Genomic DNA, 27,269 nt, shown 5'->3' with positions numbered 1-27,269 from the left:
ATGACTAACCATGTAGAAGTGCCCATGGCAGATGGCCCCCGCATCAGCTTGGAAGACTTGCCGAAACCTTGCCTGGATAAGCACTGTGGGTGGCTTATGCGAAACCTGCTGCTCACTCTCACCATAATTGGTAAGCTGGAGTGGGATCATGAGCACGTGTAAACAACCTGCTTGGTCTCCATTTCCCCTTTCTGTCTCTCTGCTGTCACTGCTATGGCTAAAAGTAGCTTTCCTTCTTTAAATTAATCTGCACAGGGTTGGCATCACTTCTATGCTCTGTGCAGCATCTTGCACATTGTTTTTAGGGTGTAAATAAATGGCAAACAGTAGTAAACTATGCAACAGGCAGATTGATAAAGCAGTGGTTAGCAATATGCAGCCCATGAGTCAAATCTGCCCCACAGATGTCTTCCAATTGTCTCATCACTTCTGGTTGATAAAAGCAACCTTCTTAACTCTAGCCATTTTCTTCACAACTAGGGCGTTCCTCAACAGGGGAAGTTTCCAAAACATACATTGTGTTGTGCAGTCCGGTCCCACAGCCTTCATCCCTGCAGTCTACCTTTTCCCCACCTCTGATCAGGAATTTTGCCAAGCTGGGTTTTCAGCAGGCTTTTAGCCCAACACATTTCACTGCCTGAGGCTGAGAGGAATGAAGAGTGCCCTTCCCCAAGCCAAGGTGCACCATACCCAAAGCCAGCCAAGTTATGGCACCTGAGACAGAAAATCCCACAAGCATCTCTCAACCTCCCTGGCAGTAAATAAAATAACAAGCGTAATAAATTAAGTATCGGTTGCTGCCTTTTCATGACACCCGAAATCAGCCACCTAACTTTGGCCCTACAGAATGGCAGTGACAAAGTGGAGGAGGGGAGGGGACCCCGTTAGCCTCTGTCTACATTTTACCCATCAGCCAATGTAGTTGTCAACCACTGCTATAGGGTGTCCCGTTGCCCAGAAAATGGAACAACTGGTCCAGCTTCTCCTCCCCCCTGCTCTCTTTCCCCTACTCCAGGGGTGCAGAACCTCTTTCAGCCAGAGGGCCAAATTCCATTTTGGAGACACTCTTGGGGGCCACATTCCAGCAGTGGGCAGGCCTGAAAACAAAAGGGGCAAGACCAAGTTACCAGCCTATTTTAGCTTAAAGTTCTTACTGTCAAATGCCAGTAAATAAGCCTTAGGAGAGGCATTTCAGCCTTTTAGAATAGGGGAAAAAACCCAGCACAAAAGCTGGGGAAACGATCAGCGGTTGGGGGAAAGGATGTGGGGCCAGGGAAAGGATGCATGGCCCTCTGGGGAACCCCGTAACCTGGATTTGGCCCCCAGGCTTGATCCTGTTCTACTCCTAAATTCTCTTCTACTCCCACTCAGAGTTTCCAACAGTGGAGGCTGGTGGCTCCGATGTCAGTGGGGTGGTGAATCTGCTCCAGGTGTCAGTCAGAACTCTGAAGGAGCTGTCCAAGGTGCTTCTGCACCTTGGATAGTCCTCTAGAGTTCTGACCATTCTGACTGAAACCCAGGGCGGATTTGTCACCCCACTGACATCGGAACCACCAGCCTCCACTGGCTTCCAATAACACAGTCTCCCGTCCTATGCTACAGGAAATGAGTTGAACCCTTTCTTATTATGGATACGGCTATAGAAAGGGACAGTGTGATGTAGTGATTCAAGCAGCCTCCCCCAACCTGATGCCCTCCAGATGTGTTGGATCGCAACTCCCATCATGCTGGAGGGCATGAGGTTGGGGAAGGCTGCATTAGAGTACTAGACAAATATTGGGAAATGTGGGTTCAAATCCCAAGTCATTCATGAAGCTCACTGTGTACACTTGAGCCAATCATATTCTCTCTCTCTCTTTTAGCCTAACTTATCTCAGAGTTGTGAGATTAAAATGGGGAGGGGGAGAAAAAATAACCATCTATATGCCTTGAGCGCCTTAGAGCTTTTCTAGGCGAGGGTGTTAACCCACTCAATGTACTTCCAGTTTCATCACAAAATGAAGCTCAGATCTCTACACAAAGAGCTTTTCCTTTCCTGACTTTCTGTACTTTCTGCTGTAGTTTGACATTGTCTGAGGGCTTTTCTACATGATGCATTTATCATGCACTTATCATTCCCTACTCATGGTTGTTTACAGGTTCTTTAGATGACAACATGACCCTCCAGTTTTGCTTCTGTGTCTAATGAACACTTTTGGCAAGTTTTTTTAGAGCAGTGAAAATGCTGCATTTAATTGTGGAAGTGAAAGAAACGGCTTTTTTCACTTGTGTTTTTGTGCTATTCTGCTATACCATAGTGCCATCTAGAGGTTATGTAGCAGAAAAGCAGAAAAGAAAACACTCATGCAGTACTCGGATCTCAATTCTGTAATGAAATCTGAAATAGATGCAGTGGATTAACAGCTGATTAACAGCCTCAGGTAGAAAACCTCTAAAGCATCCATAACAAACTGTGAGCGAGGAATGATGAGCGCACAATAAAAGCCTGGTGTACAAAAGCCTTTTGAGGAGGGGTGGGATGCAAATTAAGTAAATAAAGACCCTTCATAATGTTTACCCTCACAACAACCCGGTGAGATTGGTCAGTATTATTCCCAGTGGGGAACTGAGTTTGTGTGATAGGAGACACTCTTTCCACCGTGAGTCAACTCACTGAGGCAGCTCTGACAATCTTTAACTCAATGGAAACAAAACTTCCCCCCCTGATTCCAAGTTTGACGTTTTCAGAATTAGGGGTTGGCACCTTAAATTTCAAATAATATAGCCTTTGAAATTTGTTTTTGAGGAATTATTTACAAATAAATGGTAGATTTAAATAACAAGGGTATAAAGTGGTTCAATTCAATATTTTTAAGCCTTATGATGAGGAATATTAGAAATTACAAATTAGGAGAATATAAATTTTAATTTTTGTAAACAGATTTTAATTAGAAGTAGATTAAGAATCCTCCCCCCCCCCATTTTGTCAGATAAATTTTTTACCATGTTTACTTTGTAAGTAAGTTCCAATACAATTTACTTCCAAGTAGTTAAGTTTTGCAGAATTGCAGCGCTATCTGATGGACCAGACTGTTGGTCTTCAGTTAGTGCAGGGGTGGGGAACCAGCTGCTTTCCAGATGTCGGTGGTCTCCACCTCCCATCACCCCTGACCATTGGCCACATTGGAGTGCAACATCTTCGAGTCCAACATCTGGAGGGCCCCATATTCCCCACTCCTGAACTAGTGGGTCAAAACGATTTGCTATGAAGAGAGAGATGAAAGAAGGAATATGAGAATAAGGCGGAGAGAAGGAGAAAATTATCACATTTATACATTTACAAGTGACCTGCAACAAAATGTTGCAGTCTGGAGTGATGCTGCCCAGGATTCCAGCCACTCCACTCCATTTCATTCCCCCTTTCCCATCCCTGGTTTTCCGCACACCCCTCCTCACAACAGTCAGTGCCAATTCTGTGGCCACTGAGCATGCCCAGTCCCCATTAGGCTGTTTGGGAGGGTCTTCCTCTTTTGGAGTAAGGTTTCTCTTTCCCCCTGAAGATTTTTTGTACTTCTGCAAACCTTGGGATTTCCCCAAGCCTGCTGATACCTCCAATTTGTGTGCATGTTCATTGACATTTTGGCTTCCTAGGCCAGGGGTCCCCAACCTTTTTGGACATTTGGGGATTTGAGTAGCTGCTGTGGGCACCACCACATCATGGCTCCCATGGGGGATGTTGTTGGTCACATAGTAGTTGCCGTGGGGGCCTGGCTAGTCAAAAGTGAGCTAAAGTGGCGTGTGTGTGGGGGGGGGAATAGCGAGGCTAGAGGCTGGGAGGGAGGGGGAAATAAGGCAAAGGGGACTAGGGAGGGAGAGAAAGACGGCTGCCTCAACATTTCCAGAGGTTTAAAACAATTGTTTTTAAGAGAGCAGGAAGGGGAGAGCTTCGTGGGCACCACTGGGGAGTCCTCATGGGTATCATAGAATCATAGAATAGCAGGGTTGGAAGGGGCCTACAAGGCCATCGAGTCCAGCCCCCTGCTCAATGCAGGAATCCAACTCAGAGCATCCCTGACAGGTGGCTGTCCAGCCTCATCTTGAATGCCTTCAGTGTGGGAGGGCCCACCACCTCCCTAGGTCCTCAATGCAGGCGCTGCATTGAGGACCCCTGAATTAAGCAATGGCACTCACGCCTGAACTTCGGAAACAGAGTTCCAAACTTGTTTAATTGCCATGCCTCCCCCGCCCCCTGGAATTGTAGCTTGGTAAGGGAACTAAGACATCTCTCTTAGAGACTGAGGCACCCCCTCAGACTTCCCAGAATTCCCTAGGGCACCCTTCCCCAACGTGGTGCCCTCCAGATGCATTGGACTACAACTCCCATAATCGCACAGCCAGCCATGGTATACTGGCTATAGGGGTATGGAGCCTGTAGTCCAACGCATCTGGAGAGCACCGGTTTGGGGAAGGCTGCCCTCAGGAGAAGGAATATATATTGAATCTGCAGTGAGAAAAACGAGAGAGAGGAGAAAGAGAGACATATGCATTTTTTAAAAAACTGAGTCCCATAGTTGTAGGTTATGTTAAAGATGAGTTTAACCTGAAAAGGGTTGATGGCTGCTGTGTTGTATCCCTCTACACATCAGTTTCTATAACTGTCATGGTCCCAGAAGAGAGAGAAATTATATGACACATTTTCTATCAACGAGACATTTTTTTAAAGTAGTAAAACCTGGGCAGTAACCTTCTATAGCCCCTCATCTAATCTCCCATCTCTGGGCAATGTGCCATATCTTGCAGCCGTACACACTCACACACACTTTCACTGCCCTGCAAACATGGCTGGGTTCTTAGCCTCCCGTGACCTCTTTGGGAACAGCCTGACAGCAGAATACTAAAGGAAGAGCATCAATTTCTTAGATGTGGAGGAGGAAGAGACCGGGGTTGAGGGCAAAACCAGTATGGCAGGAAAGGAACTTTTTGAAGTATGCACCATCTATGACTACCTATCCCCTATTGCCACTTACATACTTTTTAAATACAGCTAAGGTGGTATTGAATCAACTTCTTTGGGGTATAGCAGCATGCAGGCACCCACAGAACTCTTCATCTTGCCTTAGCTGCGTAAAACACAAAGCTTGCACACTTTTAACAGTAACTGAAGTTGGCTTTTTTAAAATATACAGTTACCTTCCTCATTTCCTTCCTTCTTCCCTTGATGCCTTCATAAATGAATCACACATAATATTTCTGTCTGTGTTGATTACCATAGTCTTATCATTCTCTTAATGAGTTATGCAGATTCAAATATGCTCCCCTCTTAGCCACACACACACACACACACAAGCCATCCAGTCTCACAGGGACTGGCAGAACCACAGATTGATAGGGTAAAGGGCCAGGATTTCATTAGTCTCTCATTGTTTCTCTTACGTCATTGCCCAGGAGAAAGAAAATTAAACATGGTCTAATCCCTGTAACTTCCCCAGCACACACACCCTGGCCCCGTGCCCACTGCCAGCTCCTAATCAGCTTGAACAAGAAGACCAAAGGGTCTAGAGCAGCGGTCCCCAACCTTTTTGGCACCAGGGACCGGTTTCGTGGAAGACCACTTTTCCACAGACCGAGGAGGTCCATTTGCGTCCGTGTTCTTTGCAGTAATAGGCTACGTAAAGATTTACGTAGCCTATTACTGCAAAGAACAGGGATGCAAATGACATCCGCTATGCGGACTCCATTTGTGCCCCAACGGCTGGAAGTCTGCCAGCAGCCACAGCCAGCCGGCAACTCTGCGGCCACGGAGTGGAGCTGGCCGCGGCCGGCGAGGATTCCAGGGGGGAGGGACGGATCGCCTCCCCCCCTAGACCCAAGGTAAGGGGGTTTCGCACACCCCTATGCTCACCTCCTGCTGTATGGCAGGCCAGCGACTAACAGGCCACGGACCGGGACTGGTCCGTGGCCCGGGGATTGGGGACCCCTGGTCTAGAGGACACTAGTATTTCATGTGTTGAAAGGGGAAGAGAATTTTGTTCCAGGGAGGAGAATATGAGCAGGGTTTACAGTATGTGTGTGTGTGTGTGTGTGTGTGTGTGTGGAAGGGAGTGGGAGTGGGGGCACAGATCTCATCTTGAGTTACTATTATGATAGTGTCTCCAAACAGAAACCAAAGTATTCTAGGAGTGGTTGTACAGAGGGATGTTGGGCTTTTCTACATGAGGCGTTTATAATGTGCTCATCATTCCCTACTCACAATTGTTTACGAGTTCTTTAGACAATGAGCTTTTCTACACAAAGCTGTTAATCCACTGTATCTACTTTTGGTTTCAGCGCAGAATTGAGATCCAAGCACTGCAAGAGGAACGTTCCCTTTCCTGCTTTTGCACTACATAACCTCTAGGTGGCACTGTGGTATAGCGTAATACTGCAAATACACAAGAGGAAATCTCATTTACACATTCTTTCAGTTTCACAATTAAATGCTGCATTTTTGCTGCTCTAAAAAAACTTGCTGAAAGTGCTGGTTAGACACAGAAGCAAAACTAGAGGGTCACGTCATAGTCTAAAGAACTCGTAAACAACCGTGAGTAGGGAATAGTGAGTGTACAAGAAATGGCTCATGTAGAGAAGCCTGACGTCATGACCCTCCAGTTTCACTTATGTGATGTATAAGACTTGCCACAGCAAATATTATATATATTGGAATATCAAAGAGCAGGGAAAGAACATCCCGAGTTGGGTAGGTCTCATAAAAAGTAGCTATAAGATGGCCTCTAATATCAAGGAATCTAATGGGAACTTTTTCCCATTGGTGTCAGTGGGAACTTAGTTTCTAAATCGTGTAGCTGCATAGTGTGTGTGTGTGTGTGTGTGTGTGTGGATTGCAGGGAAAGGAAGGGATAAACCTCTGCTTCTTGCATGCTGCAGTCCTGATAATAATCATACCCTCATGCCTATAATTAATTAAATACAGAGACATAGCTGCTTGCTACACATTCAGGGTAGACTGAAGGTAATTAAACTGGCGAAAATCCATCACATTCGTCAAAGACACGTTTTCAGAGGCGAGTCCATTGAGGCTGCAACCCTATACCCACTTGACTGAGAGTAAGCCCCACTGAAATTAATGGGACATACTTCTGAGTAGACATGTATAGCATTGCACTTACAGTCCTATACCTCTCTAATGGGAAGTAAGCCCCTTTGTGTTCAATGGAGGCTTACTCCCAGGTATAGGGTTTAGGACTGCAGCCTGAATTATTAATTCATACGTACAAAACAACCTGGAGATTAAACCGCAATGAAAAGTCAGAGGGTTTAAAAATGCTGATGGGTGTTGTTTTTTTAATGCCTGGGTGAATTAAAAACAAAAGTTTTGCCTGGCACTTAAAACACAGCAAAATTGGCACCAGGTTATTCTCCTGAGGAGGGCTTTCCATAGCTGAGAAATCATTACCAAAAGAAGCCCTCTTCCTTGTTGTAACATATCTCACCTCTGCTAGTGGTATTTGGAGAAGGGCATTGACCAATGACTATTTTTGCAAATTTATTTCCAGGGATGGGGCGGATACTGAAGTATGAAACCTGCCGGTTTGCACTCTAAAGTGATACACCCTGGAAAAAACGTTGCCACTTGATTCTACTAATTGTATACACTGGCCTTCCTTAATATTCTGCCAGGAAGTCTGCATGCTCTTAATTACACTCCACATCGTGTCCGATATCTGGCTCAAAATCCAGACTCTTAGGAATCTCAGTTTCTGTTGTCATTGTTGTCTTCATTTTACCAGGTTTCTAGCTCTGAGTGTTGCTGACAATAGTTTTTGAGGGAAATGCCTGTAATGTCTAGAATAGTCAGCAGGGTTCCCTTGTGGCCCCTCATCTTTCCTAATCCTTGCAAAAACTGTGGCCAGAATTACCCAAATTGTGCACACAGCCATCCCAAGCATTTGATGTTCAGAATTAAAACCAACAGATGTCCTTGATTCATACGGATCATTTTCAGTGCAGAACTTGAGTTACCTTGGCAGAGAATCCAGAGATTTCAGTGCAAAGAAAGAAAGGGGGGGGGGCAGAGAACAAACCTTCCATAAGTTTAATATGGGAGTCTCTATGGCACTGAATGTAAGTAGGATCAGGAGTGGGTTGCTTTTCACCATTCTTTGTCCCCTCCCTTCCGCGGATGGTATTTGCTCTGGTTGCATCCAGCCATTTCTATCCTGGATCCTTTCCCAGTGAGGATTTGGGGGCGTGAACCCCTGTAGCCTGGCTTTACTCCCAGTAGGACACTGCCTGTTTGAACCGATCGCATGAAAAAGAGCCTGTTTCCACAAAATGGTTTAGAAATCAGTAATATCATGATCCTGTCTCGAAGGGTTGAACACAGCACTCCCACACAGCGTCTGGAGCAGCGGTTTGGTCTTGCACAGGGCACATCATTCCCAGTGTTCAAGTTGTAAATGCTTACAGCTTACAACGTGTTCAAGTTGCGTACATAGCCGAAATGGTGCCGCCCACATATAAGAGGGCAGTGATGCAACTAGGGACCACAGTGCAGGGCCCTGTGGCCCAAGGGGCCCCAAATGACAATCTGGAGGTTGGCAGGTGATGGCAGCTGATGCAAACTCCATCTTATTCCTGTAGACATGATGGTGCTATGGTTTAAGTGAGTTTAAAATGCAAAACTGCACATGCTCCACATTTTTTTAAAAAGGGTTGGCAAACAATTTAATTGTTGTTTTAACATGTAGATAATGTGGAAGCAGTTGTAGAGCATGAAATGGTGGTTGTGGGGTATGTGTGTGAGATGTGCGCTTCACAGCTAATACTCATGGCTATCTACAGGGGGAGCATAAGACTATCAAATCTGGGTTCTAAAATTACCTGGCTGCACCACTGCAAGAAGGGAGGTAGCAACAAACTTTGGGGAGCCCAATGCAGAAGTACAACAAATCTTATTGCGGGGGGGCAAACCAGGGGAGGAATGGAATGACTGGAATCCTGAATGCAAATAATCCACACTGCAACACTTTGTTGCAGGTCCCACTTGTTTATATAGTGCAATTGCAAAAACAATACAAAACAAAGATAACTGTGCTGGTCCTTGAAAGGGAAAACAAACCACAATTCACAGTTGGGCAATAACTTTATTGGGACCAACAAAAATCCCAGTGAAATGTGCAAGTTTTCGAGTTCTCCAGAACGCTTCATCAGGCTATGTGGTACAAAAAGCAGGGGATAGGGGGAGAAATAGAAAAGTCCAGAATTGGTCTTCGGTTTACACAAACCCAGTCTCAACATGAAGATTTGTAGTCTGAACGTTGCAGGTATCAGATTACACCTTAGCCCTCCAATCCAGGGGATGGGACTCCCCTGGGGGAGCGGCAACTGTGCAGTTGTCTGACACTTGCAGGAGCCCCTGCAAGCACCGGATGGATGGGCTTCACTCATCCTTCCCCATATGGGAGAAGGCACTGAGCCGGTGAAGTGGCTTTGTGGGCCTTCTCCTCCAATAGGAGACACCCCTTATTGCAGCCATGGACTGAAAGTGAGAGATATCCCTCGTATGAATTTTTCTTTTTTAAAATCTCCCTGCAGATAGAAAAGTAGCACATCAGGAACAAAAGGGTCTAGTCCAGCACTCTAACCAACTATGCTGGTTTTCTATATACAGAGAGGGGTTTCCTCTTTTTTTGTTTGTTTTTTTAACACAGGCAAATATTCAGAACTATGGTTCCCCAACCAGTAGTCTGACATGATGCACTGCATTCTGCCACCTAGCATTGTAGTATTAAATCTATGAAAACCTTGTAAAAAGGCCCACAAAAGTTACTAGCCTACTCTCTCACTCTCCCCTTTATTAGTCATCCAATAGCTAATAATAGCTCTCAGAGTGATGTACAATAACACAGCTAAAACTCGAAAGCCAGTACAATAACACAGCTAAAACCCGAAAGCCACGAAAGCAGAACCAGCATAATAAAACAATTAATTAAAAGCAGCAGAAGAGGTTAAAAGAGGCATCAGAAGGAGGGCTAAAAATATCAGAGATAAAACTACTTAAAAACACAGCCTGCTAAGAAGCTAGTTAACACAGCAGGCTGGCAGAGAAGGGACAAGTTGCTCTGTTCCCTCCTCCACCAGCCTGCTTGATAGAAGGCTTTTTTTTTTTTTACTAGCTTTCTGAGAGCCTGTATTTTCATGCTAGCCATGGGGGAGAAGAAGTCCCTCCATGAACAGCATGGAAATGCAGCCTACTAGCCTCTTAGGAGGTTAGTAAAAACAAGGGCCGCGGTGGCTTAGTGGTTAAGACGCTGAACTGCAGACTGGAACCCGAGTGCTGCGTGACGGAGTGAGCTCCCGTCTTCAGTTCCAGTTTCTGCCAACCTAGCAGTTCGAAAGCAAGAAATTGCAAGTAGATAAATAGGTACCGCCTCGGCGGGAAAGGTGACAGCGTTCCGTGCACCTCGGTGTTCAGTCATGCCGGCCACATGACCACGGAAGCGTCTTCAGACAGCGCTGGCTCTTCGGCTTAGAAACGGGGATGAGCACCGCACCCTAGAGTCAGACACGACTGGTTGGGGACACCTTTTACCTTTAAAAACAATTGCCTTCTACAAACCGGACCATTGGAGAAGGGATGGGGCGATCTGTCCCCGTCCACCTGACTGCTGTATTTCTGTGCTGGTTGTGGAGGAAGAGACTTTCCTTTGACTGCAGCTAGCATGGAAACCAAGCAGACTGGGAGAGGAGGAATGGAGCCTTTTCCATTCCTTATCCCAGAGACCAGGCCCAGCCCAAAATATTTTGCCGCCTGAGGTGAAGGGCAAAATGATGGTGCCCTTCCCCCATTCCAGAAACTGTCCAGACTGGCAGATGAATTTTACTTCAACACTGGTGACAGGATTGTTTTCTAGGGTTGGCCTAAGACATTTTGCAGCCTGAAGCAATGGGCAAGATGGCGCCCTCCTTCCCATTCAATATATGAAAACCAGCCAGACTGGCAACTGAATCTTACTTCAACACTCACAACTGGATATTATCCTCCAGGCTAGCTTAGGGGGCCTAGGGCAGACTGTGTGGCGCTGCTACACTCTGCCTAATGGTAGGGCTGGCCCTGATTTCCTTCACCAAACTTGAGGACAGCAGATGAGCTTAGGCGTGCAGGTCAGGCCACTTGGCACACACAGTTCTTTTCTCCAATTCCACGCCAACAATCCCTGGTTTCTCGGCATCTGCTGACTGAGGTGGCCACCTCACTCTGCCTAACAGTTGCGCCAGTCCTGCTGAGGGCAACTCCTTCTGAAGTAAATGAAGACCTTGCCTTTGTCCTCTTCATTTCAGGAGTGATTTTGGGATCTCTGCTTGGAAGTCTGTTGAGGTTGCTCCCAGCGCTTGACAGTGACCTGGTCATGCTGATTTCCTTTCCTGGGGACATCCTTATGCGCATGCTGAAAATGTTGATCCTGCCTCTGGTGATATCCAGTCTTATTTCAGGTGAGAAGGTCACACTGGTGGCAGTAGCTGCCTCCACATCCCAGGCTGTAACATTGCTTAGTTAGTCGCAGTAGGTAGGGCGGCCACCTGAAGAGCTCCAAAATAAGGAGATTATAAGACCGTAAGAAAATTATATATTAAGTGTATTAGAAGCCAGCTGACAATCACTGGCCACATTCACACACCACTTTAGGCCAAAATCTATGGCTTAATAAAGCAGGATGTGAATGAAGCAGTAGGCAGCCCTTGCTCCTGCTTCACTCTTCCTTGGCAGGAGTGGGTAAACTAACCAGGAAAGGTGTAACTTCTTGTGATGTCCAAATCTGGGATTATGGTTAAGGTCCCCCAAACAAGCCAGGATCACAAGCCAGCTTTAGATGGGATTTGTTTTTGGTTTACAAATCCTGACTTATTTAGGGTACGCTTAACCATAATTAAGCTTACCCTAAATAAACCAGGATTTGTAAACCAAAAACAAATCCCATCCGCAGTGGCTTAGTGGTTAAGACGCTGAATTGCAGACCGGAAGGTCGGCAGGACAGCAGTTCGAGACCTGAGTGCCGCGTGACAGAGTGAGCTCCTGTCTTCAGTCCCAGCTCCTGCCAACCTAGCAGTTCGAAAGCAAGAAATTGCAAGTAGCTGAATAGGTGCTGCTTCGGCGGGAAAGGTAACAGCATTCCGTGCACCCGGTGTTCAGTCATGCCGGCCACATGACCACGGAAGCGTCTTCGGATGGCGCTGGCTCTTCGGCTTAGAAACGGAGATGAGCACCACCCCCTAGAGTCGGACACAGCTGGCTGGGGACACCTTTACCTTTTTTTACCTTTTAACCATAATACCAGCTTTGGATGTCACAAGAAGCTATAGCCTTCCCATTTAGTTTACCCACCTGCACCAAGGGAACGGCAAAGTAGGAGCAAACGGGCTGCATGCACAACAACACAGCTTGTTCACATGGTGGTTTAATAAACCAGGGCTCCTGGTGTGTCATTATGTGTGAACACAGCCTGTGCCTGCTGTACCCTGTAGTGAGTGGACAATGCAAAAAAAAAGGAACACTCTCCAGTCCTTATTAACTTGAAAAGAAACACAACATTTTAATACTAAATAAGGAACCATTCTGGTGACAGGCCTAGCAGTAGTGAATATTCTGGGATTATGGGACAGAGGTCTGTTCCTAGATAAGTAGATTGTGGCCACCTCAGGCTGGCTGGAGAGTTCCCTCAGGTACCTTGAAAAGCTTGTCTGTGGTGCTTGCATGGTGCATATTGTCTAGGTAGTGCAGGTTGGATGGTTACCTGATGTTCTTATTATATATAAAGGTTTAGATTCAGATTTAGTCATACTTGGAGCAGACACGCTGAAATCAATGGAACTTAATTAGTCATGACTAAATTAAATCCTGTTGATTTCAGTGGGTCTACTCGAAGTATGACTAAATCTAGATCCAGCCTTAATATGCAAATATCTAATATTCTATATGTCAGCAGTCCCCAACCTTTTTGGTGCCAGGGACTGGTCCAATTTTTCCATGGACTGGGGGTGGGGGGGGTTCACTGTCGGACTTCCGGCCACGTAAAGATTTACGTAGCCTATTACTTGTAGAACAGGGATGCAAATGGCGTCCGCATAGCAGACACCATTTGCATCCTAGTGGCCAGAAGTCCGCCAGTGGCCAGAGCCGGCCGGCAGCTCTGCGGACTCACCATGGAGCGGAGCCGGCCAGGGCCGGCGAGGATTCCGGGGGGGGGGCGGATCGCCTCCCCCCCCATGGACCCCCCGCGAACCCAAGGTGAGGAGGTTTCGCACACCCCTGCAGCCCGGTTGCTGACAGGCCACAGACTGGTACCGGTCCGCAGCCCGGGGGTTGGGGACCCCTGCTATATGTTATTTATATTTGCATTTTAGGCCACTTTTACACCCAGAGGCCTTCAAAGCGGCTTTGAGATAAAAAGAGATAAAAACCAAAAGCTTAACAGTAAAATGAAATAGCTATAAAAATCGCAAATGCAAAGAAGCAGCAAAGCAACCTTCAAGCACAAAATACAACAGGAAAGAGATAGTTTATTTAAAACGAAATGCCTAATGAAATGAAGCAATCTTTAGAGAGCATCGAAAGGTTTGTAGTGTGGGGACCATTAGCCACCCTGCCTTGTCCTGTGTCATCGCTATGCCAGACACAACCTCTGAGGGTGGTGCGACATGAAGCAAGGCCTCTACTGAAGATCTCAACAAATGGACAGGTTTGTATGGGAGAAAGCAGACCTTAGGATACCTCAGGCCCAACCCCTATAGAGCTTTAAAGGCCTTCAAGGTAATGACTAGCACTTTTTAAACTGTGCTCAGAAATGAATCGGGAGCCAATATTAGAATTTGAATGACTACGGGTCTGCCTTCTCCCATCAATCCAGTACTTTCAGATTTTCCTCAGAGGTGTTGCTCTGTTTGACATATGGGGGGCAAGGGGGGGCTACCTGAAGCATTGCCGCTAACTAGATTAGTGTTTGCTTGCTTGGTTTTTGGGAGTGTTTATTGTGTTTGTTCTTCATTTCTTGTTTTGTACGAATATATATTTTGTTTTTCACGTGGTTGTTAGCCACCTCATAGATCCTTAGGACTCAAAAGGGCAGGATTGAAATAGTAAAATAAAGAAGTAAATAGAGAATTGCGGGGGGGGGGGTGTCACTCAATGAAGCTGAGCTGAGGCAGGTCCAGATCGGACAAAAGGAAAGTGTTTTTTGATGCAACATATGAATTAACTTGTGAAACTCACCGCTGCGCAATGTGGAGATGGCCCCTGTCGTAGACGGCTTTCAAAGAAGATTAGACATGTCAGTGGAGGAAAGAGCTACGCCTGTTTAGGCACCGTAGCTAAGTGGAACCTTTGTGCACCAAGGGACAAACAAGAAGGGAGGCTGCTGCCTTCATACCAGGGCCGGCTCCAGGTTTGAGGCGGCCCTCAGCAACGTGCCCTGTGGTGGACCCCTTCCTCCACTGGTATTTTGACCCAGCAGCAGTGGGGAGGGTGATGGGTGGCCGTCTGATGTGAAGCAATTCAGATGTAAATTTGTACTTCCGTGTGCAGGTTAACCCAGCGTATGGCTGGATGCTAGAGCAGGGGAGGGCAACACGCAGCCCATGGGCCACATGCCCCCCTTCAACACCACCCCCAATTTTAAAAAAATTATTTTCAGAAACAAAATGGCACTTCATAGTGGCTACTGAGCACGAAAAGGGCTAACTTTAGCTTGCTATCAAGTTTGTCCATTTTAGCGCTCCATAGCCACAACCGAGTGCTGAAAGGGTCAAATTTAGCTTGATAGCAAGCTAAAGTTACTCCTTTTAGCACTATTGAGCATTATGCAGCAAATCAGCAATTTTTTAAAAAATCTCCCCCTCCTAATCCAGTGGGGGGGGGAATAGCCCCCAAACCTCCTGCAGTTGCCAACTCCTGCACTAGAGCCACCATCTTGCATCTGCTTCCGCCCTCCCCAGCCACTATTTTGTGTATGGCTCCAGTTGGTGGGCCTCAGGATGATAGTAAAAAAGAAAAAAAAGCAGCCAGTTGGTTATGAAGAACGGGGAGGACTGGTTTGGACAAGGTGGCCTCTCTGTTCCTTTCCATTCTATGCTCCTGTAACTTCTGTGATGTGTTTTGTGGGCAGGTCTGGCTGGCCTGGATGCCAAATCCAGTGGGCGCATGGGCACTCGTGCCATGGTCTATTATATGTCCACCACACTGGTGGCGGCCATATTGGGTGTCATTCTGGTCCTGTCCATCCACCCTGGCAACCCAAAACTCAAGAAATCACTCATGGTGGTGACCAAAAATGAGGAAGTCTCCAGCCTGGATGCTTTTCTGGACTTGATCAGGAACCTGTTCCCTGAGAACCTGGTGCAGGCCTGTTTCCAGCAGGTAATGCAATGAGCTGCCGGCCACACATGCGCCAGGGAGGAAGCCAGGGAGGGCTTAGCCGTGGGTGCTTCCATCCAAAATACCCTCTCCACGCAACCCTCCTGCCTCTTTCGCACACAGATCCAAACTGTCTCCACGAAGGTGCCTGTACCGCCAGTGGTGGTTCATAAAGAAAACATCAGTCAGATAGTTCACGCCAATGGGTCACTGCTCAACGCGACCATCACGGAACTCAACGTGGGCCCTAGCACCATGACACAGAAACAGCTGGAGTTCAAGGCTGGAATGAACGTTTTGGGTGAGACTTCTCATTGCACCCTGCAACCTTGGACAGGAAGCAAACAAAGAGTTTGGCAGTGACAGTGGGGAAATCCCCGGCCTGCGTGCACAAACAACTTGCAATGCAGTCACAACCACCACACGTGGAGTCATTTTAAAGCATATATATATATATATATATATATATATATAGTGTGTGTGTGTGTGTTTGTGTATATATATATATATATATATATATATATATATATGTAATTTTGCAGGGCTAGAGGCACCCTTCTGTCTCTGAGTCCCCTTTCCCACCTCACCCCCAACAGGTTTGATCGGGTTCTTCATCGCCTTCGGCATTGCCATGGGGAAGATGGGGGACCAGGCCAAGCCCGTGGCCGATTTCTTCAACATCCTCAATGAGATCATCATGAAACTCGTCTCTATGATCATGTGGTGAGAGGGACACAGATATGCAACCTAGAGATTCATTTCTAAAATTCCCCAGTAGACCAGTGAATTTTTATGCAAAATATTTACTTAGAGATAATAACTCAGAAGTTTCTTTGGCAGTTGCCAGGTTTTTAGTAGAGAGGACTAGAGCAGGGGTGGGCAGAAGGTCGAGCTGGGTCTGCTGGTAGATCTCTGGGTGATTTGCGGTAAGGATTTCTAACTCCCAATTGTATAACAATAGCAGTAACCAAATTACTTTCCTCCCCCTACATTATACTGTTGAAATGAAGAAGGCTTGGGGTAACTGAGAATAGGTTTTTCTGTGGAAGGACTGTGAGCTCTGTTCAGTTCTGGTACTCAAAACAAATTCCTGGGTTCAGAATTCTTATTTGAATTGTAAAACTTTTGCACCAGGCTCCAGTTCGTGGATCTTGGGTTTCTACTAAAAAACAAAGTAGATCCCACAGGCCTGAAGTCTGTCCTCTCCTGGACTAGAGAACAGTTGGCGGGCTGAAGGATTTTCTCCTTGCTTGTCATCTAATGGCAAATTAGGGGTGTGTGATTTTTTAAATATTTTACTTTTTTTTTAGATTTATAAACCATGTTTCATCCACATGATCCAGTGTACACAACATTAAAACAAACAGGAAATCCAAAAAAACCCATACAATTACACAATAATAAATTCAGATTAAAAATAAATTGAATTTAAAATTTTATATCATGTATTTTAATTTGATATCATTATTTTAAATGCTGGAGAGATTGGTTTTTATTTTTATTTTTGTATGTTTCAATTATTTATTTCCATACACACACACACATATATGCCCTTTTTCTTCCCCCTTTGTTTCAGTTCTATTGACCATGATGATGATGATAATGAACCTACAAATTAAGGGTGCAGTCCTGTGGTTCCTGGGGCGAGGTCCCAGGCACCATAGGATACTGTGGACCTCCCCATCCTTGGGCAGAGAGGGAGTGATAATCTCCACTGGCTCCCAGTTGATGGCTGAGCTCTGACACCAGCATCAGTTCCTCCTGAAGCAAACTGGGAACCTTATCTCCACCTTATCTCCACCACGCCAAGAGGCTGCTTGTTCTAGCCATCTCCCAAACTTCTGCCTCCTTCACGGGTTACGTTCCAGCTTTCAATTCTCTCCTTCCACACATATAGTAGCCGCCAGTCATCAAAAGCCATTGAGCAAGCATCTTTCAGCTATTTTTAGTGCCCAGGAAAGAAACTTTAGCTGTTAAGTGTGCAACAAACTAGGGGAAAGAAAGGTCATCAGTTCTCTTGACAGCTGTAATAAAATGTATAGTCTCTTCCCTTTACCTTCCTTTCTGTAGGTATTCCCCCTTCGGCATTGCTTCACTCATTTGTGGCAAGATTGCAGATATCAAAGACCTGGAGGTGGTGGCCCGGCAGCTGGGCATGTACATGGTGACTGTCATTGTGGGCTTGGCCATCCATGGTGCTATGATACTGCCTCTTATCTTCTTCTTCATCACCCGCCAGAACCCTTTCATCTTCTATGCGGGCATATTCCAAGCCTGGATTACTGCCCTTGGCACTGCCTCTAGGTGTGGGCAACTTTTTCCCTTTTATTTTCACTGAAACTGTTGACGTGACTGTCATTTTTACATGGGACTGGGGAGAGATGCTGTTAAATGAACACTTAGAATCATAGAATAGAAGGGTTGGAAAGGGCCTATAAGACCATCGAGCCGAACCCCCTGCTCAGTGCAGGAATCTAAGTCAAAACTTCCCACGTAGAACATTTAAGTGCCACCATTCTCTTGTGCAAACTCCCAGCACCTCCTTATGTAGAGAGCTTCGGCTATTGGGCGGCATAGAAACGAAATAAATAAATAAATAAATAAATAAATAAATAAATAAATAAATAAATAAAAATGTAGATTTGAATCAGTACAGTGAAGAAAAAAAGATATGTCTACTGCACTAGGGGTGGTCAGAAAATAGATCTCCAGGTGTTTTGGACTTCAACTCCCAATATTCCTGACCATTGGCCATGCTGGCACAGTCATCTGGAAGTTGAAGTTCAAAAGTCTGGAGATCTGTCTTCTGCCCACCCCTGTACGACACCACAAATGTGTCTTTTTTGGTGCCAGTTGAACTGTCATGGCTTTCTCCCCCGAAAGAATTCTGAGAATTATAGTTTGGTGAAGGTGCTGTGTGTGTGTGTGTGTGTGTGTGTGTGAGAGAGAGAGAGAGAGAGAGAGAGAGATCTAGTCTACCTCCTAGAAAGTCCAGGATTCTCTGGAAAGAGAGAACGACTGTTAATCCAGTCTGTAGTCTAATTCTGTATGTGTCTACTCAGAAGCAAGCCTGATTTCGCTCAATGGGACTTACTCCCAGGTACATGCATACTGGATTGCATCCTTAGTCTGTAGTGAAAGTATAAAAGCGAAACTAGGCAAAACATCAATAGTCTGATTGCATTTAACATGTCTAGTTTTTTTCTTTTAAATATCAACCATGGAGGAGGTGGAGGGGAGCGATCAGGATCGGGACCGTGGTGTGCAGGAAAGGGGGTGTAACCCTCCCACCCCCCATGCCCCCAACAAAACTCAACCCTCTGAAACTATTTATTGGCTGCTGTTGCCGCCAATGGCAGCTTCCCTCCTCCACTGAATAACAACTCTGGGGAGGGTTTTTTGTCAGGACCATTGCAGGGAATGAATTAACCTTCCCTTTCCCACACATCACAGGCCTGATCTTTATCAGCTCACCAAGCATACTGTCATTATTTGAAAGAGGGGGAAACCACCTAGGCATGCATTTCAGGTATCATCCAGTTTGGCCCGTTGACAGCTGCCGCGTTAAGACCAGCTTAAATGTTATTCTGAGCTGCATGGCTGCTGCAGTGTTCCATTCCAGCGATGTTTAAAAGAAGAGAAAACATGGCGCTGCATGGTTACACCCCATATAGGAAGCCGCCCATCCAGTATGTCACACCCCAAGATCTTTTTAAACCCACCCCCACGCACCCTCCTCTCCTGCAGTTCCGGCTTTGACCCTTTTTAACTCAATCCTCACTGGAGGGAGGGTGGAGAAAAAGTAAGTAAGAAAGAAGAGCCTCAGACAGACATTACACATGAATCAAAGGAGTAGGGGAGCAGTCAGTCATGTCGCTCAGGTAAGACTGGGCCTATAGGCCGCTCAGTTCAAAGATGTACAAATGATGCAATTCCATGTTGCGTCCAGATAGGGGCACATGAAGGAGAGGGAAAATGTTCCTTGGACATTTGGAGAAATGTTGTATGGATATACATAGCTTTTTAACTTCTTTCTCTTGCTGCCCCTCACACCAGTGCTGGGACGCTGCCGGTCACTTTCCGCTGCCTTGAAGAGAACCTTAAAATTGACAAACGGGTGACACGCTTTGTACTGCCCATTGGCGCCACCATCAACATGGATGGCACTGCCCTGTATGAGGCTGTGGCGGCCATCTTCATTGCACAGATGAACAGCATAAGTTTGGATGGGGGACAGATCGTCACAGTCAGGTGAGGCCTGGCATTTCCCGGTAGGCCTGGCGCTCTACAACCAGCTGTTTTTTGGTATTTTGACTCCACCCCGTTCGCATTCAGCCTCACCCACCACTGGAATGTGGGCCTAATGGCTTCTCTGAAATGGAATTCAGCCTTCGGGCTGAAAGAAAATGAACACACCTGGCCTACGGGATGGAAAAACAGCCTGTTCAAACTAATGTAAATATAAATGAATGAATAAATATCACATCTCTCTCTCTCTCTCTTTCTACCTCTTCACACAGCCTGACAGCCACATTGGCTAGTGTAGGGGCAGCCAGTATACCCAGTGCGGGGTTAGTCACCATGCTTCTAATCCTGACGGCTGTAGGACTCCCCACCCAGGACATCAGCCTCCTCATTGCCGTGGACTGGCTACTGTGAGTGTCACCAGGGGCAGGAATCGAGGGGCCTGGTTGGAGAAGGGGGAAGGGGAACATGGCAGAAACCGGACATTAATGCTTACCTATATCTTACCAATTTGCAGGGAGTGGAGTGGGGGGTAATTTTTACCTCTGGTTTTTTTTTTCTAATGTCTCCTAAGAACATAAGAGGAGCCCTGCTGGATCAGACCAAGGTCCATCTAGTCCCGCGTTCTGTTTACACAGTGGCCAAGCAGCTGCCTGTGGGAAGCCCACATGCAGGGCATGAGTGGAATAGCATCCCTCAGCTTATATTCCCTGGCAACTGGTGTACGTTGGCATACTGCCTCTGACACTGGAGGTAGCATATAGCCATCAGGACAAGTAACCATTGATAGCCTCAAAACAGCTTGCAAAATAATTGAAAATACATATAAACCAAAAGGATAAAACAGATATCTTTCATGTTCCTAGTTAACAGATTCACTAAAGACCTAATTTTGTTATTTTAAAAAAAGTTATTCCATGAAGTGTTTTCTAGGATTTTCCAAAGGCAGCTAGCAATGGCCTTTGCACTTCCCTTAAGGTGCTGTTCTGTACCAAAGAGACCAGCACTGAAAAGGCCCTGCTCTGTATCTAGCTTAATTGCACTTATCTGAAAGATGGGGTCAGGAGCAAGGCGGCCTCTGGAGATCATCAGGCACAAGAGGATGATCCACAATACAGGAGTATGATAACAATTTTATTTTGCTAGCTGGCCATGATTTCTGGTGTTCTTTTGGGGAGTAGTGTAGACATAATTTTTTTGCCATTTTACTACTGCATTTTTACGGTTTGATCCAGATTTACACTGGATCCGTATTGCTGATGGAAGTCAACTTCCCTGCCCCCTCCTTCCCACAACAGTCCTTCCGGTTCCCTGGAAATGCTACACAGTGAGTCAGGAGAACCTGCAGAATGGGGTGTGCTGTGGCGTGTGGGGGAGATGGGGGATCCACCAAAATGGGGCAGGGGGTCCTCCTGTGAGCAGAGCCCTTCCTCCAGATCCTGGATCCAACCTTTAATGTGTGGATTGTGTCTTTGTGTAATTTTATAGTGCAGGGCAGAGCAACCCCACTGCTGGCAGTGTATTGCTCTGAAGGTGGATGAACCACCTCATCTAGCACTCTGCCAGGCTCATGCTGACAGAGAGGGAGAAGCAGCATTTTCCTTCCTTCCTGTCCCAGGGAGTTTTGTTCTTGTTTTTTGTTTTTTTAAAACAACTATTTCCCTCCTATAGCAACTAGTGGGAAGGAAATTATGTATCCCAGCTCCAGAGCTGGTGTACGTTTCCCTCTGGGTTGAAAGCATGTCTGGACTTTGGGAAGGATTTGCATGCTGAGGATACAAAGCTCCCAGATCTGCCCCCTAAACACCCCCCACCAGCACGCCCCAGTTTGCTTCTTCCAGCATCCGAAGGGTAAGAGCCCAGAGGCTGGGAGAGGACATCTGAAGTCAGATCTCCCCCTCTGAAGACAGATCCCTCCCTTCACCCTTGAAGCCGGAGACTAGAACTATCCTGTGCCCCCAAAATGCCCTCCCAGAGAGACCATAGGATTGCAGCCCTACTCTTTAGTATGTCATCATTTTATAAAACCCCATGTCAATTTCTTAAATTGAAAGGCAGGGTATAAATCCCCTAAAAAATAAACAAATAAAATTAATTAAAATGACAGTATTCTTACAGGGATACATATGCATCTACTTCATTGCTTAAACGCACACACCTAGCTGGCCAAGCCATCCAGGGTTTTTCCATGTCTGCAGTCTTTACAGGAGGCATTTATCGTGGGCTCGTGATTGGTCACTCACAGAAGTTTGCTGGTCATTTACATGATGCTGTCAACCTCCAGGGCACATCCAGCTGTAATTGATTTTTATCCTGCTAAAAAAAACCCTGGGCTAATCCACTAGAGAGCCAGTGTGGTGTAGTGGCAAAAGTGTTGGACTGGGAGTCAGGAGATTCTGGTTCTAGTCCCCACTCAGCCATGGAAGCTCACTGGGTGACTTAGGGCCAGTCACAGACTCTCAGCCCAACCCACCTCACAGGGTTGTTATTGTGAGGATAAAATGAAGAGGAGGAGGAGGGTAATGTAAGCCACCTTGGGTTCCTTGCAAGAGGAAAAAAGGCGGGATATAAATGCAAATAATAATTTTAAAAAATGTAAATTCACTTTAATGGCTGTGTGTAACTGTGTGGTTCTGCTACAACCACAGCCTGGGAAGAGGAAGCCATTGAGGAGAGCAGGAAAATCACAGTTGCTTTCCCCATCCCCTCCTCCAGCATGTCTGCCTGTTGACGTGGGCTGGGAGGAAAGCTTTCTTGGCCGGGCTGGGAGAAGCTCAAAGCGAGTGCGCTGCTTTGCAGAGAGGAGAGAGAGAGATACTTGAATCCCTCGGGAGAGTCACTGATTCACTGCTCACTCTCTGCCCCAAGCTGCGGAGAACTTGTCTGTGTAAAGAGCTGATCTTTATCTCGCTTAGAATGCGGAAAGAGAAGCCCCAGTAAATTGTGAAATAAACAGCCTTGTGTGATGAACCCCAAAGTGTGCAGAAAAGAAATGGTCACGTGCTTGTCCTTTTCACTCCTGAGATGGTTACAAATTTGGCCACTCAGCTTCCAAATAAGCATTGCAGGACTGAAATACTTCATCCATCGTAATACATTGCATGTAGGATGGGTGTATGTAAAACAAGATAGACAGCAGCCTTTTTGCGGTCTTGCCAACTTGACGGGAAAGAAAAGCCTTATGCTTAGAGCTCTTGCAAAGTCTGTTACCATTAAGAATGAGCTTGATCAGCCTTTCCCAACCTGGTGCCGTCCAGATATATTGGATTCAACTCCCATCCTCCACCAGCTAGTTGGGGAAAGCTGAGCTAGAACAAAAATTTATTTATTCGTTCGTTCGTTCATTTCATTTCATTTCTATACCCCCCAAGAAGAAAAACTTCCCCACTGGAGATGGTTATTTGGATGCTCTGTAAGCCATCAACCCAGGTTTCAAATTGGTACTGGGCATAGAGACATTTTTAAGGGTAACTCCATGCATGTATATTACTAGAATTCTAGTTTCCTGAATGTGGCGCTGTCTCCACTGGAAAGCATTGTGCCCGAGGAGATGTAAGATGAGGTGAAGGTTCTTTCTGTGGTGCTTGATGGCACATCCAAGTCACCCCTTGGTGGCACAGTAATGAAATGTACCAGTGTGAAGCAGCTCTATCAGCAGCAGTTTTCTTTTCTTAGAGAGATCTGTCAAAATGGCAGGCTACAGAGGGCTCCTGTGACAAGAAATGAATAACAACCGCAAAGACAAGCAGGGAAGTTGGAGAGTGAGGGTGCAGAGAGGCCTCTACCACATTACTCTTAATAATACCCTCTCCCCTGTTTTCCTCCTTCCCTCTTGCAGGGACCGGATGAGGACCTCCATCAATGTGGTGGGTGATTCCTTTGGCGCCGGCATCATCCATTACCTCTCACAGAAAGAGTTGGAAATCATTGATGCTGGGGTTGAGGGGCATGAGCTGGACCCCTCCGCCCTTAAACTGCAGGCTCTGGGCAACCACCAGGGCCCCCTGGAGGGCTCCATTGGGTCAGGGTGCACCGTTCTGCCCAGCCAGGAGGAGGAGGAGGTGAGGAGGAGAATGTTTCCGATGAACATTCAGAAAATATTGTGGAGCCAGACCAGTCTCTTAGTCACTAGGGCATAAGGTCCTGTGGACACAAGGGGAAATCACACTGAGTCAATCTCACTCAATATATTATTTCTTCTTAGGGTCTGCCCTGCTCATGTTAAAGTGAGGCGGGAGGACAGGTCCTGTTTTAACTGCAAAAGGGGCGTGCAAGAGAGCATGCAGTGGTGCAGACAGATAATTTTAGGCTCTGGACCTAATGGTCTCCTTTAAATGGCCATGTGTATTGCTTCAGCTGTGAAGAACGCAATGAACGTTTCTCTTCTCCACACACACAGCACCATTCCATGCTTCACAACTGCTTCGCCCTTCGCAGCTGAATGTGCGAACCAAGCAACTCCACTAGAAAGCACAGAGCTCGAACGGCGGCAAAACGTGCTGTCTGTGCTTTCTTTTTAAACTTGTGATGTGATGAGCACACAAGTGTGTGCCTGCCCAATGAGTCATGCTGGCCAGTTACGTATCGTGTGAAGCAATGCTTCCTTTTGCTTTCAAAAGCTATTGCCTTGATTACAATGATAACCCCTGAATACTTCTAGCCTTTTGAGGAGGAGCAAGTAATTTCCCCTCATTTATTTATTCATTAGATTCATAGCCCACTTTTTTCCTCTTGCACAGAACCCCAGGAGGCTTACGTGGTCCTCCTCGTCTCCTTTTTATTCTCACAACAACCCTGTGAGGTAGGTTAAGCTGAGAGTCAGTGACTGGCCCAAAGTCACCCAAGTGGGGACTAGAACCCAGATCTCCTGACTCCCAATCCAACACTCTAACCATTGTACCATTCACTGGCTCAACATAAACACGATCTTCTAACCCTTTGTTGTTGTCAAGGGTTCCTTGGAGGGCTCTCTCAGTCTAATCCAGTAGCCAAGTCCAGATGCAGACAAAGGGATTCTTTTCAAAGCTTTATTCTTCTTTTACAACTTACAACTCTACAGGTAGCAACTAGATCTGAGCAGCAGCATCCCTATGCCCTAAGTTGGAACAGTTGGTCCCCGTTTGAAAGGCAATTACTGGCAGACCCCTGAATATAAGGACTAGGGAGAATCCCTCCCCTTTTCCCTTGGATCCTCTGGGCGCAACCGTTCTTTGAGCGCCAACCAGGCGCTACGCCTCCTTTCCGCGCTCTCCATTTGCCGCCGCTCTCTGTGTCTGTGCCGCGCATCCAACCAGTCTGCTATCCGCGCTCTGTCACTCCCTGGACTGCTATCTAAGCTAGGAATGCTGGTGGGAGGAATCTCCGTCAGCTGTTGGCCCTGGGAAAGAGGAGCGCACTCCTCTCCCAGGAGCGACTGCTCTTCCTCCGAATCAGAACTACTCTGGGATTCTATGGGCTCAGTGTCCACCCTGACAGTTGTTCTTTCTGTCTTTTTCTTTCTTCTCTAAGCTAAGGTGTTTTCTTTAAGCCTTTCTCAATAACCAAGATCTTGTTTCAGCCCTCCTCACTTGCAGTAATTCTCAGGCAATCTCCATACCTCTGAGTCAGGACTTAATTGGAGTGAAGGATCAGGGGTATTGCCAAGATTTAGCACTGGGACATGGGAAGCAATAAACTGGCTAAGTCCCATTCTTCTTTGTGCAAGGCATTCTGCATACGAATATGCAATGCTGGTGTATGCAAATGAATTGAATTAGGAAACTATTTCCTGAATTTGATCTTGCTGCCTTTAGGGTTGCTAGCTCCTTTCGTGGCAGAGGCTTCTGTGTCTTTTAACAAGTACAAGCCAGGATTGGGGAGAATACAATAGATAGAGCTTTTCCCCAATCACTGTGCTTGCAGTTTCACAGCATTTCTCCCTATTGAGCAGATGTTTAAAGGCACAGGAGCCTCTACCACAAAAAGCATTTGGAATCCTTCTTTTCTGATCACAGGTTTTAGAGAGATTTTAAGCCCAGAGGTCTAGACATAAAACACATACACGTGCTTGAATAACAACAACAAATACTGTTTTTGCTTCTAGCCCCCTGAGAAAATGGATGCAGCATCGCAATACAGTGAGAACAATGAAGAGGGACCTGCTAATGATGAAGAGAAAGGAGAAGAGAAGGAAGACAAGGCGGAATAGATACTCTTTCCCCCTCGTTCTTCCCACCACCCCACACACACGCTGGGCAGACATGGGGCGGGGAAGAAGGGACAATAATGATTTGATTACCTCCTCTGTGCATTTCATACCTAAACCCAGCTATCGCAACAACCAAAGTACTGGGTGCAAGATCCCTGGATAAATCCAACAGCCTTCCTCCCAGGGCAGCTGTAGTAACATGCTGCTCCTGTACATGTGTCTATGTGCGTGTGAGTGTGCGCACGCAAACACACACACACACACACACACACACACAGAATTGTAGCATATAGATTGCTCAGGAAAGGAAGAGGGATGGTGTGTGTATGTGTGTGCTTTTTTTTTTACACATGCCTGTTCTCCTCTTGGGACTCTCATAGGACAAAGGAAGCGGCCTTATACCAGGCCAGACCATTGGTCGGTCTAGTCCAGTGTTGTCTACTGTGACTGGTAGAGGCTCCCCAGGGTCTCAGGGGTCTTTTCCATCCTTTGCTAGCTAATCCTTTTCATTCAGGGGTGCAGATGTTCAGGCCAGGGGGCCAAGTCTGGCCCTTCGGACTTACCCAAATGGCCATGCACCCTTTCTTTTTACCACCAATCATTTGGTGGTTTCCCAGCTTTTGTGCAGTTTTTCCCCCACATTCTGAATGGTTGAAATGCCTCTCCTAAGGCTTAGTGACTGGCAGTAAGAACTTTAAGCTATAATGTGCTGGTATGTTTGGCCCCACCCCTTTTGCCTTTGGCCCCGCCCACCACCAGAATGTGTCCCCTGAGAGCTTCTCTGAAATGGAATTCAGCCCTTGGCCTGTAAGAGGTTCAACCCTCCCTACCTCTGCTTTAATTGGAGATACCAATTGCTCAAGTCACCATATTTCCTGTTGGGTAGAAGAAAGAAGGGGAGAAAATTCTTATTTTAACTTTTCTGCCTCTCTTGTTGCAGAGCATAACTAGTGACTGGGTTAATCAACTAATTCTGTTGATTAACCCAGAGCCTCAGCATCTCCCTAGCACAGATAGCTGCTGCTTGCTTTGGGCAAACACGGACAATATTTGCCAAGGAGGAACTTACCACTGGGTGTGCATGTAATCACATTATAAAGCGGCACACATATTTTGCACCCCATCAGAAACCCAGGGAAACATTCTCTTTGCCTCTTGGCACAATGTTACAGCTAGGGATGGGGGAGAAAATCATTCCGTTCATTTTAATGCAAATTTAATCTAATTCCACTCTTTAGAACCACTATGCAAATCGAAATACAGTTATCCTTTGAAATTTGCACCTCTCCAAATGTTGTAATGGAGTTCTCCAATAAAAAAAAAATGTATCATCGGGGAAATAATGTTCCAAAATGCATTATATTGGGGTAATTGCTTGCACAAAATGTGTATATTAGACAAAATGCATAGGAGAACCATGCACAAAAATGCTGATGAATTTTCATGAAACCT

At 46.3% G+C, this 27,269-nt stretch overlaps 1 protein-coding gene across 1 annotated transcript; it reads left to right on the top strand.

The window, feature by feature from the left end:
• LOC146342005 (excitatory amino acid transporter 2-like) lies at positions 1-25,817 on the top strand. Its single transcript, XM_084808449.1, has 10 exons — positions 1-130; positions 11,320-11,472; positions 15,138-15,388; positions 15,509-15,686; positions 15,982-16,108; positions 17,456-17,689; positions 19,442-19,636; positions 19,906-20,040; positions 23,469-23,691; positions 25,713-25,817. Exons 1-10 carry the CDS (start codon positions 1-3, stop codon positions 25,815-25,817), a joined length of 1,731 nt encoding a protein of 576 aa, XP_084664575.1.
• Positions 25,818-27,269: the final 1,452 nt, after the last annotated feature.

The sequence above is a fragment of the Heloderma suspectum genome, chromosome 6 (genome assembly GCF_057233095.1).
Source record: "Heloderma suspectum isolate Gila_16-S chromosome 6, 16-S_ref, whole genome shotgun sequence".
Classification (NCBI taxonomy): Eukaryota; Metazoa; Chordata; class Lepidosauria; order Squamata; family Helodermatidae; genus Heloderma; species Heloderma suspectum.
The sequence above is the reverse complement of the archived record's forward strand: the minus strand, read 5'-3'. Positions and strand labels throughout refer to the sequence as shown.

Excerpts from the sequence above, each read along its gene's own strand:
- LOC146342005 (XM_084808449.1), top strand. The coding sequence starts at position 1 with ATGACTAACCATGTAGAAGTGCCCATGGCAGATGGCCCCCGCATCAGC. Across the intron at positions 15,687-15,981 it reads GGCTGGAATGAACGTTTTGG|GTTTGATCGGGTTCTTCATC; the intron begins GTGAGACTTCTC and ends CACCCCCAACAG. Across the intron at positions 16,109-17,455 it reads CTCGTCTCTATGATCATGTG|GTATTCCCCCTTCGGCATTG; the intron begins GTGAGAGGGACA and ends TCCTTTCTGTAG.